The following is a 17752-nucleotide window of genomic DNA, read 5'->3' as shown; positions in this document are numbered from 1 at the left end:
ACAGCTTCAAACATATCATAGGCTGGAACGGAGTAGGTTTATAAATAGCTAGCAAGATATTTAAGAACTCTAATTACCTCAGTTGGTGTTGTGGAAATTATGTCAGGTTCCTTGGGGCTTCCATCCTTAGCTACCTGACTTGCAGGAGAAGGCTTCGGTTCATCATTGACATGTTGTCTTGGGGTTTTCTTGCTCAGCAGTTTAGAAACATTGTAAGATGGATGACACACAGCTGATGAACAATGGTCATGGTTATCGGGTCGTCTGTTATTTTCTTCCACATCCTTCTTTTCCACGCCTGTGCTGGAGTTTTGTGTGGTACGGCCACACACATTCCTAAAGAATTCCTGCACTATGCCATATTTTGGGGCTTCTGTTTTACTTCTGCTTTCGGGGAGACCAGCCTTAAACAGAGACTCTGTACTTCCAGCATGATCCACCACATTAAAGAGGCTGGATGATCCATCATATATGTTGTTTAGGACTGGACTGTCTCTAGTTGTTGTAGACCTTGCCCAGGCTGAACCATTTTGTTTGCCCTGGTGAAGGTTCCACAGGCTTCGATCTTTGGAACCATCTAGTTTTGACGATGATCTTCTCTGCAGTTTGGGAGAGCCATACTTTGGAGAGCAGCAAGGCCGCTCAATTCGGGAATGGACTTTGTCTAATGACGTTGAAATATGTTTACTCCTTGTAGATAGCAGAGAAGACCCCCTTGGCGACCAACTCTTTGCTGGCAGGCTTGCTCTAGGTAGATCAGTTTGAAGACCAACACTTAACATTTTTACAGTCTGAACACCAACGGTTGAGAGCCCAACAGTCTGGCTAGATGAGCTTTTTGTTTTCCTCTCTAAAGAACTGGATCGAATGGCTTGCCTAACACAATTTGTGATCTCTTTCATGTCATCGCTCATGTTTCCGGATATCTCAAAATCACCCAATGAAGATGGGAACCCAGGAACTGACGCCTGAGAGTCCTTTACATTATCTTTGTCCAAGAGATCACGTTGCTTTTTGGAGAAATTACATAACCATCGACTGTAGTAATTACCAGACAACCGTTCTGATATTTCAGGCTCCTTGGGCTTTGCCATTGTGAATAGGAATCCTGGCTCTGCCATAAGCTTTTCTTCCTTATTGCGGATCAAAGGAGCATCCAGCCTGCGTACAACTGGTGGACTATAATAAATCCTAATGCCTGTTCTATCTGGAGCAGTGTAACTTCTTTGTATGTGCTTGTGATTGGGTTCTCCGCTATTCCTGGTCTTACCCATTGTGTAATCCCAAGAAGAAATTACCAAATTATCCTTGGCCAAATGCTCAGACAAGGCTTTATCATTCATATATTTACAACCCTTCTGACTGGAATCGGAGTCTATGGAACTATTGACTAGCAGCTGAGAGGCCAGAAGATCTTTCATCCCTTTGTTGTTCCCAAAATCAGGGTGTGATTTTCCAGGAATGAAAGGAGAACAGTCCAGCAAACTTTCAAACTCTGACATAGATGAGACAGACTTTGTTCTGGAAAACAACACAGAATATGCTTCAGTCATATGAACACACATTAAATATGATGTAAAATGCTTATAGGGTTAGATTCAGTAATGGAAAAAAGGAAGTAACTTTGGGTGAGATTTAATAGGATGAGAGATTCAGAAAGTGAGAGATTTGGTGAGAAATCTCCTGTTTTTTTTAAAGCAGTAATCATTTACACTGCAAAACCAGTTTGATTTTGCAGTGTAAATGATTGCCGCTTTTAAAAAACCTGGAGATTTCTCACCAAATCTCTCACTTTCTGAATCTCTCATCCTATTGAATCTCACCCATTGTGTCTGGAATACACCATGTTGTTATGCGAGGGGATCAAATACATTTATCCTGTTTCTCTGCAGGGTAAATACTGTCTGCTTTTTGCAAACACATTTTAGAAAAGCTTTATTTTTACACTGCAATTTAGATTTCAGTTTGCACACACCCCTCCCAAATCTAAATCTCTCTGTACATGTTACATCGGCCCTACCTGCAGTGCAGCATGGTTTTGCCCATTTGTGTGCTTTTTTGCTTTGCTAACAAAGCCGTATCAGGCCCACAGTTTGTACAACCCATAGGTAATTGAATCTCCCCTTATACTGCAACATACCAAACACTTAATGATATAGAACTGGATATATCGCTACAGCAAAAGGAGGCGTCCTTGGGTTGATGAAAGCAAGATTCAGGCAGATCAAAGGTGTAGCCTATTCTACTGTACTTATGCCTGAAATGGGGCGTCAGTAATAATTTTGGTGTGGAAGCTGTGACCGAGCAATCATCAGTACACAAAGAACTGGTTCCATGGGCAAAGCACACCTTCTGAATGCAGAAAAACTATTCAATGCCCATTCTATTTTATATTTGATTTCTATTCGATATTGCTTCTATAAGCAAAATCAAATATAAAAATAGTGCATATCTCATCGTGTGTACACGCCTATGGATAGGAGCCTGCATATCGTCACACTGGCTAGGTATCTATTACAGCTCGCACGGCTTGCAGTGTGGAACGAGTCCCGAAGGTGCAGAGAAAGGAAGATTGTACCATGCCATCTGTCAGCCGTGGCACACGCAATGTATTGACCACCCGGCTGTAGTTCAGCCACTGTCGCAGTTAATGAATAAGGCCCATGAGTGATCTGGTTGATGCACAATCACTATTGGTGGGCTCAGGGGCATGGAAGCAGTGGCAATCAAGGTTCTAATTCACACACCAGTCCCTTAACGCGTTTCACCGCAGCTCTTTCCAAAAGCAGAAATCCCGCTCAACCGGATCACAATGGCCATATTCAATGTGGCTGGTGAGGGGGTTAAATGGCAGGCGTCTCAGAAAACAAGGGATCCTCGCTGTTTAACCCCTGCACCGGCCGCTCAACCTATTCTACATTCCGCGTCTAATGCAGGGATTCCACTGCATTTAGCCGCGAACCCCGCTGTTTTAGTGGCCGCACACACCGTTCCCCCGTTGCTGCAAGAATCTAGCAACAGGGAAACGGCGCGTGCAGGGGGTCAGTTGAATGCTGACCGTGTGAGGTGTGACAGCGAAAAGTCAACACTGCTCGCTATCACAGCATTGAATATACCCCATTGAATGTTAAACTGCGAGGGTGAATAGCGATTGGTGGAGTGACAGAGTCAAGAGCATAAGTAAGGGATGCATTATATAGGGAAGTGGCTTGTTCAGGGCAGTAATATTAAGGCTGATTTTGTTTCTCAAACTTGCAGTTTCTTAAGTATACGCCTAGATTGCTGGCACACTTGTTTATTCTTGGTATAAGCATGATAAGCTGCCTTTATGGTGCATTTTAGCATGTGGATATTTAGGGCTCATGTACAAGTATAAGAGAATATATGTAGAAAAGTATAAGTGTAGAAAACCAAAGCAAATATATATTAAACCTCACCTCTTTAAATTTGTCCCATTGGCATCCATGTCACAGTCAATATCTTTGTCCTGCATCTTGTCATTGAGTTCCTAGAACAAAGCAAGTGCAACTCATTAATACATATTCATATTACAGTGCTAAAGAGTTCAAAGAAACCCTAGAGCAAGGCCGCTAAATATAGTTGTGTGGTACCCTGTAGAGTGACACAAGGGGCGAGTGCAGAGCACAGCTTAACAAAACCTTCTAGACCTTCACTAACTCAAACTCACTTAGGAGAAAAAAAATGAAGAACCGTTTAGTGTATAGAGTAGAGATGGCAAGAAGCGTGCTTACCCAGCAGCTGAATGAATGTGTAGAGTTACTGTATGGAACAGCTGTTACATACAGATACTAAAACATTCTCTTGGGAATCCATGGCAGCTCAGCACAAGCAATGCTTTTTTCCACAGGCCGCAGAGTGATTTAGCAGCAGTAACGGTTTCAAGGTCGCAATCACTTACAGCAGTGGTTCCCAACCCTGGTCCTCAAGTACCCCCAACAGTGCACGTTTTCCAGGTCACCCGGCAGGTGCACTCATCATTCAGGCACATTTGAAAAGATCTACAGGTGGAGCTAATTATAGCACTTGTGATTCTGTGTGGAGACCTGCAAAACATGCACTGTTGGGGGTACTTGAGGACCAGGGTTGGGAACCACTGACTTACAGGATGAGGCAAAAGAGCCAATGGTCTGTGAAAACAGGCTGGCATTATGGGAACTATGATCACTGTAAAATGGTTTAGGGTTCTGCATGTTACAGATTTAGCAAATTGTAGGAAACCAACATTCAACCCCAGAATTCGCTTTCTGAGGAGCAGATATTAGCACTCCCTGCTTGTGTAACATGGCCGCAGTCACAGGACTAGTAAGCACGCTCTAAGCAAATTCATCGAAAGATAGTCTGCTACCTAGACCTAGGGACTGCCTCTGTGTTTGTGCATGTGTGAGAGAGAAAGAGATGTAGTTTCACTCGCTGCCAATGCATGGCAGTGTTTTGGAGACATACAATCAGACACTAGACAGATACAGGGCCAGCGCCACCACTAGGCAGCTCTAGGCATTTGCCTAGGGCGCCGGTCACTGGAGGGCGGTACTGAGCCGCCAAGTACCATAGAAAGTTTAAACCTGCAGAAGCTGAAAAGTGCAGGAACTCATCCCAGCAGGGCAGCAGGAGCGGGGAAGCAGGTGAGCTAAGTGATAAGACTATATATCTATCTATAGATAGTGTCTGTATATAAGAAACTGTAAATAAATAAATATATCACCAAAGCACTGACATCTGTTGGAAGTAAGTGAAACTATATCTCTTTCTCTCTCACAGAGGAAATCATGTACAGTTAGCTGCCTTACTAGCTTTCGAGCTGGCTTACAAGTTACCAGATATTTATATAGCGCACACATTCTGCAGCACTTTATAGAGTATAGTTGACCATTCACATCAGTCCCTGCCCTAGTGGAGCTTACAATCTATATTCCCTACCACATGTACACACACGCACAGACATTCTAGGGTTGATTTGTTGGGAGCCAATTAACCTACCAGTATATATTTGGATTGTGGGAGGTAACCAGAGGAAATGGAGGAAACCCACGCAAGTATGGGGAGAATATACAAACTCTGCACCATGGGCCATGGTGGGGATCGAACCCATGACCTCAGTGCTGGATTCTTGTATGTTTAAAAGAGCAGAGGTTACAGGGCTGGAAATGATGTGAGCAGATCAGACTGCCATATTGGGATAGGAAATCTTGGAGTTATTATTGTCTTTATTTAGGAAAAAACAGAACTGAAGATGCAGCTTACATAAATGGTAACATAACAAAGAGCAGTAAAAATCACTTGGCTACAGGCCTGATTCATAGTAGTTCTCTAATGCTGCCACAGGTGTGGTTTTGGGCTGCGAGGGTGTGAGAACATATACTAATGTAACAGCCAGCAGGACTAGTATAAAGGCGTCCCCTGGAAGCTTTGCAACCGCATGTACATTTGCAGCATCTATGCAAAGTAGAAAGTCTGCAGTCCCTCAGAATGGCTGTTGCACTAGAGACTCCAGAGATGTGATCCCTGAATAAAGGATCACAGTCAGCAGTTGATGCACACCACGAAAACGGTCCTCTTATTCCCACAATTTTCCTGCCAGTCCCCGTTACCTCCCATTAAACAGCAGTTTCCTGCCAATCACTTGCAAACGTAATTGTAAATCAATTGCTTCGATGTGTGTGCGTATTGCCACAGGGACATGCCATGCATAATTTACACAAAATCCTGAAAACATTGGCATAGCGTACAATAATGTATGGAACATACACAAAATACATACCTCTTTCCAGCAACTGCTCCGGGACTCTGGACCACTTTTCACCCATGACTCCTCTTCCTTCTGAAAGAAACGACAGAAAAATCTGGTAAGGACATTTCAGTACAACAGTAAAATGGCCATGGACACATATTGATGGAAAACCATAATAAATAAGTAAATATTCAAAGTGTGGAAATTAATTCATATTTATACAAATCAGCTGTGAAGCCTCGAGATGGTCACATGTAATTCACTCCTCGGCCAGCTCATTGGGCATGTGTGAGATCTAGTTACTCGTTCGTTCTCCTGTGCATCCCGGCAGCTGCACAACTGAGAACAGGGCTTCTCCTGCTGCGGTGATAGGGTAACGACAGCTACATCTATCACAATGGTCAGTGCCGCTGGGTGCATAGCCACACATTACCACTATAATACATGGGGGAGAAGCACGCAATAAGCGCTTATACCACTTCCCCCAGAACACTTTCATATGGTTGCAGAATATTAGATGTACAGTCAATAGGTCTACCCCAAGAGAGAAATATGCAATAGGTCGACAGGGTCAAAAGGTTGACATGCAATTGGTCAACAGGACCAAAATGTTGACATTCAGAAGGTAGACACATGAAAACGTAGACACAAGTTTAAAAAAAAAAAGTGTGGAAAGGTCGACAGTTGTCAACATAGATCTTCAATTACTGTAACTCTTAGCTCACTGAGCCCGCCATGCTAATATACTCTGCCTATATGCTGACATGGTTGGTAAAATAAGAACAAGCCAGTTAAAAAAAAAAAAAGAGAAAAACTCATGTCGACCGTTTCATGTGTCTACCTTTTCCACGTCAACATTTTGACCTATTGCATGTCGACCTTTTAACCCTCTCCACCTAATGCATGTCGACTTTTTGACCCTGTCGACCAACTGCAGGTTGACCTTTTGGGGTAGACCTACTGACTGTTGATCTAGACACTCTAAATCTATCAACTGGTACCAGTTTCATACATCTGCCTCACAGTTCCCAGCTGCTCAAGAAGCTTGATTTATTGTAGAACTGCTAAATCTTCCAATAGATCAGATACTGCTCATAACAAAAATACTCGATAATGTAAACATTATCCAGATGGAGTCCAAGTAACAATACTCTACCTCACATTGTTGCATTTTATAGGTCTAAAAAACTAGCAGCACATCAGCATGACAGAACTTTCAATGCTTAGCATTGGGTCATATGCGGATGTAGGCCCTTATTCTGGGTAATTCGCAAAGGCAATAGTTTCCCTGCACAGAAACAAAATAACCCACCCATATATTTTTCTCTCTGCACATGTTACATCTGCCCCCCTCTCCTGCAGTGCACATGGTTTTGTCCATTTGAGAAGGAATTTGCCTTTGCGAGTGAACCAGAATAAGGGCCTTAATGTTCTGCCTGTCAAATATCGGCTGTTTTTCCATCAGTAACACACTGGACTGTACTACCAATGATTACAGAAAGTCACATGGTTGTCCCCTAATGTAACAATGGGATCCCATGTGAATAACAAGATTGAAAGCCCTGAAAAGTTACCATAGTTACCAGTTCCCTTGTGCACATTGCACAGTTAATAAGGATTATTTTTTTTCATTTATTTTTTAAACTTCTAAATAAAAACAGTAAGTTAGGCTACATTGAATTGCGGTTGCTATATTCTGACAACTTTTCAAATGAGTATGTCAGTGATTTGAAGGCATTATTCCAGAGCTTGTGCACTGACATGCCTAATACAAATCTATGGTGTGAAATTCTTTTGAAAAGAAGCCACCCTCCCCCCACCTGCAGATTTATTTTCCAATTATAAAGCATTCTGTTAATTAGGTGTAACATGTCTCATTGAGTCCGGCTGCTTCTATTACTAGAGTGGATAATGGTATAACAGAACAGTAATGGGGTATCGTTAACGGCACAATCTCAGACACAAATTTATTCCATTCGGCAGCCGTGGAGAATTTTACATCAAGCAGCGCTGGGACTCGGATCTATTTCTGCCGCTGGCGATTCAGAGATTTAAATAAATTTGGCAACTCTCAGTTTTGAAAATCTAATAGCAGACAAAATTAGGTTATTGCTGGGTAGACAATGCCAATACCTGAAATGTGCAGGAGCCAATGGTGTTACTAAGTGGGGATTAGCCTTATTGCAGGGAAGGCTGCCATGTATCAGCGCAATATCAAATTGACTGCTTACTTCACTAAGGACGTCTATACAGAATATGAGGATTGTTTGTGAAATGAAGTGCTTAGGACATAATGTTGTAATTACTTGTTAAGCAAAATATATTTAAAGGCCTAAAATCTGCACACAAATATAGCACGGACGGTGTAATGGTTAGCATTACTGCCTCACAGCACTGATCCATGGGTTTGATTCCCATTATGGCTCTAACTGTGTGGAGTTTGTATATTCTTCCCGTGCTTGCGTGGGTTTCCTCCGGGTACTCCGGTTTCCTCCCACAATCCAAAAATATACCGGTAGGCTAATTGCCTCCCAACAAAAATTAACCCTAGAATGTCTGTGTGTGTACATGTGGTAGGGAATATAGATTGTAAGCTCCACTGGGGCAGGAGAGTATTTGTAGTGAATATTAGGTAATATGCGCTCAAGTTTATCATTAGCGTGGGTCCTATAGGTATGGAGAGGTATGTGTATGGTCTTAAAGGGGCTGCAGTCTATCAGGTGTGTCCTGGACACCCTGTGAGGTACTATGAGAAAGAAATGGATAGACTGCGCTCACCTGTGATGCGCTTATGATGAATATACAAATATAGTGTGTAGATGTAAGCAAAGAGGAGAGTAAGATGGTAAGTGGGTACAAATTAATGAATTTATTAAATAAAAATGAAGTCGCAGTGGGAGAATGTGTGGAGTCCTGGTGATGCAGGAATAGGCCAGCGGGGTATCACTCCACTAGGCCTATTGTTTAGGTGTAAGAGTGACCTAGGTAGGACTCTTTAACCATAGGTCCCTTAATAGGAACCTATGTACCTATGTGGGTGACCGCAGCGGTCTGTATGGGCAAGGGGATGGGGGATAGCGTGGATACAATGTCCAAGTTCACAGTATTGCGTGGTGCGGGGTGCAATTGTCCTGCAATTGTCCTGTGTCCACAGGACAATTGCACCCCGCAATACTGTGAACTTGGACATTGTATCCACGCTATCCCCCATCCCCTTGCCCATACAGACTGCTGCGGTCACCCACATAGGTACATAGGTTCCTATTAAGGGAACTATGGTTAAAGAGTCCTACCTAGGTCACTCTTACACACCTAAACAATAGGCCTAGTGGAGTGATACCCCGCTGGCCTATTCCTGCATCACCAGGACTCCACACATTCTCCCACTGCGACTTCATTTTTATTTAATAAATTCATTAATTTTTACCAACTTACCATCTTACTCTCCTTTTTGCTTACATCTACACACTATATTTGTATATTCACCATAAGCGCATCACAGGTGAGCGCAGTCTATCCATTTCTTTCTCATCCACTGGGGCAGGGACTGATGTGAATGTTCAAATATTCTCTGTACAGCGCTGCAGAATATGTTTGCGCTATATAAATAACTAATAATAAATAAATACGCTATTTTTTTAACAGACAACAAAAACGCTGACTTCTTGTTAGGAAGAAAAGTATAATACTGCAATGTACAACATTCCAAATGAATGTGTGTGGGTCAGTAAAGGAATGTTGAAGCTCATATCAGAAGTTGCCCTACTTTACTCTACAGAGAACAGGGGGGTTTAAGGTACTGGCATTACAGTGTCCGGATTATGCTTTGAGGTCTGGTGATGGTCAGTCTCATGGGTCTCAGCACAGACAGCCATATAAGAAAGTAAATCTGCAATAGTTGTGTCTATGAAGGAATCCAGGGGAGGTGCAGTTTGTTTGGGAGAATATCCCTAAATGCAAAATTCTTTACATATCTGAGTACACTAACCCCTTTGCTGCTGAGGGTTTTTCACACATATGCAGAGGATATTTTTTGACGTTTGTGCTCTTCACGTTCCAACATCAATATCACGTCACTTTGCATATTGTTTATCTTGTTATCTTCAGCAGGCATCACAGTATCAGAAGTACTATTAGTCTTTTTATGCTCGAATGTGGTTTTAAATTGATTTGTAAAAATATATTCACAGGTAACAGATCTGTCATATAGACATTTTTCCTATTGCTACTATTCCTATCCATACATGGGGAATCCGCTTATGTCAACGAGGCGGAGAAACGCATACGTTTGGGACCCATTGCTATTCTACCTTGTTCTCATCTGTACCTTCTATTACACCACATGGACAGAACTTTGGATAAGGTGAATGGAAGTGCTCACCAGTCGGAAGTTTTACCAAGTCTGGGGATCATTATTAAGGTGGATGTACGCTTTGTTTTATGAGAGACTTGCACTATATATTAAACCTTTATTTCTATATTGATGGTGCCAACTACCTTTCTCTATTAATACTCTGGAGACATGACCTGTATTAATTAAAATTAGTGGACATCTAACAATTACAGACCGACAGACTAACTGCTGCTCTCTCTACTAACATTTAATTAAGTAAACCACAATTACTGGAGTAATTACAACTATTACTAGACCCATTGTTTTGATTGAATGCACTAACATCTCTCTATTAATTGCGGTGAATAATTATTGTATATGTATTTTTATGTAAGTGCTTTTAAAATATTGATTGTATCGATTACTAATTATTTACCATTTAATAAAAAGTGGTCTTCATTTCAAGAGCAGTCTTATCTGTTTTTGCCTTTTCCCCCATCTTGTCTGCTGCCTGCCTGGAAACCAGACTTTTATTATTATTATTATTACATTTGTGGCATCTCACTTGTATGGCAATATCAGTTTTTCCCTCTAGTACTTTTCCTATTGGCATTTTAGCTTTGTTTCCGCTCATTTTGTAATCTTTGTTTAGTTTGTCTGGAAAACAAAATCTGAAAGCCCTAGAAACAAACGGGTAGTGAAGAAAAGCATATGGCTACCACCATTATATAATGCAGACACAAAAATCTTCTCACCTGTTTTAATTTGTTCTGCAGTTCTTTAATCTGCTCTTCCGTTTCTTTCCGCTCTTGCTGGAAGCGATCCAGCATCTCCTCTTTTTCCTGGGCCCAGTTTTTCTCACTGACTTGCAGCTGCTTGGTGAGGTCCATCACTGCGCTGTAAGACTCTGCCAGGAGATGCTGGTGCTCCTCTATCTCCCACTTCAGAGCAGCTTTAATATCTGTAGAGGCTTTTTCTATTCCGTGCTTCCCAGATTCCAGCTGTAAGACCGGGTCAATTAGGTTTTATTTACTATTCCATTCATAGTGCAAACAATTATGTACAGGTCAAAGAAAGGACTGAGGACAGTGAATTATCTATTAGACCATATTATAACATAACACATACTGATGACCGGCGGTCAGAATACAGAGACTGGCATCCCGAAAGGTAGAAATCCCAACAGGGGTCCGGTGATACTTACCTTCCCCCTTATCCTCCCCTCCCCGCAGCCTAACCCTAAGCACTCCTTCTTTGTGCCTAATTCTAATCCTAATGGTGCCCATACACGGTACAATAATTGGATGCATTTGGCATGCGATGCGATCCGAACCTAGTTCAAAAAGTAAGTGCAGTACATACTTTTTGAGCTGTGCAAAGGGATGTGCATGGGAGCGCGCATCTCACCTGAAAAATGCACCGTGTATGGGCACCTTAAGTCTGTGCCTAGTGCCTACATCTAATTCTACTCCTCTCCGTGGCTTAATGCAAAGGTTCCCCACATACTTCTATTTGTGTTTCCGGCAGTCGAGATTGCAGGGCTGGCATCCTCAGTAATGTCGGCATATTAATTAATCCACTAGATCAGGGGTTCCCAATCTTTTTTGAATCACGGCACCCTAGAGTATTGGAATTTTTTCAAGGCACCCCTGGGCCCCCAAAAAAATAATTAGATTGGGTTTATATGCGATTCTTAGGGTCAGTTATGTGGTAAAGGGCAGGATTTGCATCTGTACACATATTTCATGATTGGCAGCCACCAACACTGGTTTTGCCCATAAAAAATGAACCATAAATAATTTGAATTGGTCCTGGACCACCAAACTGGGGCACCCCTGCAAGTGTCCTGAGGCACCCCAGGGAGCCACGGCACACAGTTTGGGAACCACTGCACTAGATGGTTCTACTGTATGACAGCCCTAAAAGTACATGTGATTAAACCTAAGCAGGGCGTACAAATACACAAAGAAGCTACAGCTCCAGGTTCCACATAGTTGTTGGCCCTGACATTTACACTTTTAAAATCAACTTTTGTGTTTACTGGTGTTCAGACCCTCCCCAAAACATCCATCAATCATCCAGCCTCGCCCACCCGATGAATGGCTATCATATTCCTACTGCTTTACCTCTAGGACAGCGATTACGTTTCCAGCCTCTCCTACATCTGGAACTATTATCAGGTTTCTGACTTCTCTCAAATATCTACAGCAGCTATCTATGTATGACTAACATACTTACTTTTACTACACAGGGGCTTTGCAGAGCACTGTAACATAATAAATACGCAGAAGGAAATGCCTGGCCTCTGCCATGTGTTGCTAGATTCCTAAACAGAACATCACAGAGGAAGTGGGCCACATGTGCCAGACTTATCACCATTTTATCTTGTATCCTTCAGGTTACATAGTATGTTCTGGTAGAGATGGACAGAAAAATGCTTCGGTCCAGTTGCCATGTACATGACACAACTACCAGCTACACATATGTTGTTATTATACTAAAATACACAGCTGCTCACAAGCTGCTACTCTCATGAAAAATTCAGAGCCAGGTATCTGTTGTTGTAAGTAACAATGTGTGCAGGTGACTGTGACCAGGAGTCCATATCACACACGAACATAGGGGATTTATGGCTGCCTGAAACACCGTCTTTAAGCCAGATATATATTGTTTAAATGCTGAGGAAAATCCACAGTACAGTAATTTCTAGCAGTGCTTTGGCTCTACATTACTGGTTTACTGGTGTTGGTCAGAGGAGGACATAATCATAATATTAGCTAAAGATAGTTTATGTGAGATAAATTTAATAGCATAGGATTATACGGTTTTAATCGATTATCTTGGAAACCCAGTGCATAGAAAAGAGTGAAACAAGGGTGTAGCTACAGTATTAGCAGTTGCTATGGGGCCAGGGCCTGGTCTTCCCCCAGCACCTAGTTATACTGCACGGGCCTTCATTTCTGTCCCAGTGTCCTCACAGCCACACACCTCCTCTAAGACAGAGCTGACCAGGACAGGAATGATCCAGGAAAAAGAGTTTACTCGTTCAACTCTCTCCTAATGGATTTACTAACAAACCATAGCTTTTTTATATATCATGTTATACAAACTAAAATGTAGGTATAGAGAGACTAAACATACCTTTTCAAAATATATATATTTGAATATTTACATATATGCAAACTTCTTGATTAACATAAATTATTAAGTGCATGGTAATTGGCATATAAGTATTATAAACAAAACAATATGTATAGTCTCTGTAATCTAGTAGTTTATGTTATAAAGTCAGTTTAGCTGTGGAGAGAAATCTGAGGACCGTTGCCCTGATATAAATCTATGCTATGTACTACCACCCATAGTTACTTCCCAACAACGTAGTTGAACCTGATGACCATTGCCCTAGAGATGGTATTAACCTATGCTATTTACTACAATTGATGGTTCGGTACTTATATGTTAGTTGGGCGCCCAATTAGCATACGGACGGTAACGTAGGGAAATCGCATCGCATGGGCCATTTTAAGGGCATGCGATGCAATGCGATTTTTTCATGCAATTATTTTTTAAAAATATCCACAGCGAGCCCCGCAACGCATCCTCCGACCTTTTCATACCCCCACTATCCATGTCGGCGTGGAGTTGATTATATATAGTGTGGCGAGCGCAGCGAGCCACTGAGCCCGAAGCATGGCAATCGCTGCGAGGGGACGCGGATTCATTTACATGTATTCCGCGTCCGCTCGCCACGCTTCGGGCTCGGTGGCTCGCCACACTATATGAAATCAACTCCACACCGACGTGGATAGTGGGGTAATGAAAAAGTCGGAGGACGCGTTCCGCCGCCACTTGCCACGCTTCGGGGTGGCCTGGATAGTGGGGGTGCGTAAAAGCTATTTTTAGGACATACAATCATATTATTGCATACCTAATGTCATGGCATCGCACACCCTATAAAATCCGAGGAACATGCAATTTTCCGGCAGATGCGATGGCCCGGGGCTGAGAGAGCAGTGAATAAATTACATAGGAAAATCGCATCGCACATCGCATGGCCCATGCGATGCGATTTCACAAATTGCTTAGTGGGCGCCCAGCTAACATAAGTACCGATGGCTCCTACCAACATAGTTTTCCTCATGCAGCACTGCATTAAACTTTAGTCTTTTGTCCCTGAATCTGAAATGGCTGCTATGGCGCTGCATGCTCTGCAGCGGTGCCTGCCTGGCTGCGGCTGGTCTTTTGGACTAATGATGGCATTTATCTGTGACTCGAATGCTGGGTACACACTACACAATGTTTGTGCCCAGAAACATCACCTGGGATGAGAATCCGGCATTGGCAAGTGTATACACACAGTGGCAACAATGGATGTTGAGGACTATGCACCAGAGCGATCGTCATCGGCAACATAGTGTGTATACCAGTGGTAGCCAACTCCAGTCCTCGAGAGCTACCAACAGGTCACATTTTCCAGACAACCTAGCTGCTGCACAGGTGCACTCATTACTCACTGACACATTATAAATGATCCACAGGTGGAGATTATTGCTTCACTTGTGATTCTGTGAGGAGACCTGGAAAACGTGCACTGTTGGTAGCTCTCGAGGACTGGAGTTGGCTACCCCAGGTGTATACACTAGACGCAGTGTCCCATATGTCGATGGCGAGACATCACCTAGTGCAAAGTTTCTCAAAATCTGTCCCCACACCTGTTTTGCAGGTCTCTTTGCAGAATCACAAGTGAAATAAGATCCACCTGTGGGTCTTTTAAAATATGTCAGTGAGTAATGAATGCACCTGTGCACCTCTCAAGTGACCTGGAAACGTGAACTGTGTGGAGTGCTGATGACAGAGTTCGAGAACCACTTGTCTAGTATGTAACTAACCATCTTAACTGACAGACAGGAGAGTGGGCGTGGCTGTTGATGGACAGAGGAGCTGCCAGTTACAAGATATAATTAAGTTTTCAGTTTAAAAAAAAAAACGTTTTTGGAAGGAGCAGCTGTTTACGGACAGCATACTTGTATAGAAGGTTATCCCTCATATTCTAAGGTAACAGAGTGCTGGTAACATATGAAGGAAGCAGTGGACAGCTAGAAACCACAATGACACAGGCGGTGAGGTCAGTGGATATACATGGTTGGAACAATGGAGAGACACAGAATTAGATATACTGGTAAAGGCACTGTGGTGGTGACAGGATATGTTGATTTTGGTCTAACAGCGCAGACAGAACAGACTGTACATGTTGTAGCTAGGAGAATGTACAGTATATAATGGAAACTACTGAGGAGGAAAGAGATCTAGGAGTCACTATTTCAAGTGACTTAAAGGCAGGGAGGCAATGTAACAAAGCAATGAGGAAGGCTAGTCAGATGCTTGGTTGCATAGGGAGAGGAATCAGTAGCAGAAAAAAAGATGTAATAATGCCACTTTATAGGTCATTGGTACGACCTCATCTGGAATACTGTGTCCAGTTCTGGAGGCCATATCTTCAGAAGGATATAAATACATTGGAGAGTGTACAAAGAAGGGCAACTAAAATGGTTCATGGCCTACATCACAAAACTTACCTGGATAGACTTAAAGATCTTAACATGTATAGTTTGGAGCAGAGAAGGGAAAGGGGGGACATGATAGAAATCTTCAAATATATCAAGGGTTTTAACATAGTACAGGTGGGAAATTTTCTTCAAAGGAAAACAAGTAATAAAACACGAGGACATGCACTGAAACTGGAGGGAGGTAGGTTCAGGGGAAATGTTAGAAAGAATTACTTCACAGAAAGGGTAGTGGATAAGTGGAATAGCCTCCCATCAGAGGTGGTAGAGGCTAAGACAGTAGAACAATTTAAACATGCTTGGGATAGGCATATGAATATCCTTACAAAGAAATAAGGATTAAAAAGGGTTGAGTTTACCTGAAGGGTAAAAAAGGGGCAGACTAGATGGGCCAAATGGTTCTTATCTGCCGTCAAATTCTATGTTTCTATGTTTCTATGTTTCTATATGCTAATCATTGCTGTAGTGTTACCGGTCTGTGCAGAATACGGGTAAACCTGGCCTGTTTTGCTCTACTTTGGACCAGTCCATACTCCAGTGACTTCCACATAGCCCCCAAATGAAGGACAGTCATTACACAAGACATGTAATTCATATATCCCTTACTATTTATGTAAGGTAAAAAAAATGTACATCTACATAGGGGGCATAGCTTTTAAATACTAAAAAGCTAATAGGACACACACACACACACACACATATATAGTTTTCTATACATTTGCTACTAGTGCCTGGGAGTTATCCCAGCACATCTTGTGCAAAAGCCAAATGCGAGAAGAATTGCTTTTAATAAAATCCATACATTGTAGGACAAATGTTTACTTATCACATCAATCCGGCTAAGGTAAATAACAGAAGTGAGGCACTGACTTGTAACGCTGTCAGCAACCAGCTGCTGCGTAGTCGGGAATACTTGGCAAAGTGTAGTGTCATCATTCAGAAAAATATTTTGGGAGTTAACATATTTTTTTGCGTCAAGTAAGAAATCTACATTTTATCAACATAACCCAATTAGTTTTTAAACAGTCTATTTGACTTTAAATACACAGACAATATTGTATAAATAAATATAAATATTTGAAGAAAAATAAATGGATGTAGTCAGCATCACAGCGGCATCCCAACATATAATACCGGTAAGTATTAGGGATAGGACAATAGAGAGGGGTTGGGGTTAGGATATGGGAGGAGAGGGTTACAGCACTTACCAAAGTGTGTTTTGGTTATGGGATGTCACGGTTAGTATTTTGACTGTTGGCATAAGGACTATAGTGATCCTGTGCACAACCCTATACAAAATGCACCACCCACACCATTACAATGGGTGTGACTAACCTTAGACTCAGTCCTCTCCATCTCCCACGATGCCTTTGCTTTTGCAAACTGCTGCTGAAGCTCATTCATTCCCCTCCTCTCTTCCTGTAACTCGTTGCAGAGGTCTCTCAGGATTCTCTTAGCGTCGGAAAGGGTTTTCATACACTCAATGGTCTGCAAAATTCAAGCAAATGAGAAGATAAATTTCATGGGCAGATCAAGTTGGCTGCAGAAGCCACTGGAATACCTTTGGCAGAGTTGTGTTGCCGATTCTGCTTGCAGCCTATAGAAGGGTGAGCGGAACCAGCCTACCATTACTACTTGATAGATGCATAGCATGAGACTGTCCCTATGCCCCCTCCTTCCCTCCTTTTCAGTGATCTCTACATGGATACCTCTCAGGTAATATAGATTTTCAATGGTAATATAATGGCTAACCAATGCCCATGACACCTATGCTTAATGAGTTGCTCACCCACGCAAACAGTTGCTTATCCAGGCATATTCACTTTGGAGTATGAATGTTCATAGGTTGCATGGAGTAACTGCCAACACAACTGATTGTAGCGATTCCTCCAAGCTTTGATGCCCGGAGAGGCAACCCTATCTAACTTGGGTACATAGCTCCAACGTAAAGCTCGGTACACATAACACGTAAATGCAAATAATGCAATGTCGTCAACGATTACCCTTGGACAAACGATATAGTGTACACACACTGAGTGATTTGACAACGGATATCGTCCGTGGCCACATCCAGGAGTATAACGGTCCTTGACAATATCCTCAGAT

At 42.3% G+C, this 17752-nt stretch overlaps 1 protein-coding gene across 3 annotated transcripts in view; it reads right to left on the bottom strand.

Annotated features, from left to right (window-relative positions):
- MTCL2 (microtubule crosslinking factor 2) overlaps window positions 1-17752 on the bottom strand; it is a 112237-nt gene that overhangs the window by 8523 nt on the left and 85962 nt on the right. For all 3 annotated transcript variants that reach the window (XM_083147597.1, XM_083147598.1, XM_083147595.1), the window contains 5 exons: window positions 16982-17134; window positions 10838-11083; window positions 5780-5839; window positions 3438-3508; window positions 78-1521 (listed from right to left, as the gene is read on the bottom strand). In XM_083147597.1, coding sequence (XP_083003723.1) covers window positions 78-1521; window positions 3438-3508; window positions 5780-5839; window positions 10838-11083; window positions 16982-17134 — 1974 coding nt within the window. The remainder of the gene's footprint in view (window positions 1-77; window positions 1522-3437; window positions 3509-5779; window positions 5840-10837; window positions 11084-16981; window positions 17135-17752) is intronic.

The sequence above is a fragment of the Crinia signifera genome, chromosome 6 (genome assembly GCF_055691185.1).
Source record: "Crinia signifera chromosome 6, ASM5569118v1, whole genome shotgun sequence".
In the NCBI taxonomy this organism is placed as follows: domain Eukaryota; kingdom Metazoa; phylum Chordata; class Amphibia; order Anura; family Myobatrachidae; genus Crinia; species Crinia signifera.
This window is presented reverse-complemented; position numbering and strand designations above follow the sequence as displayed.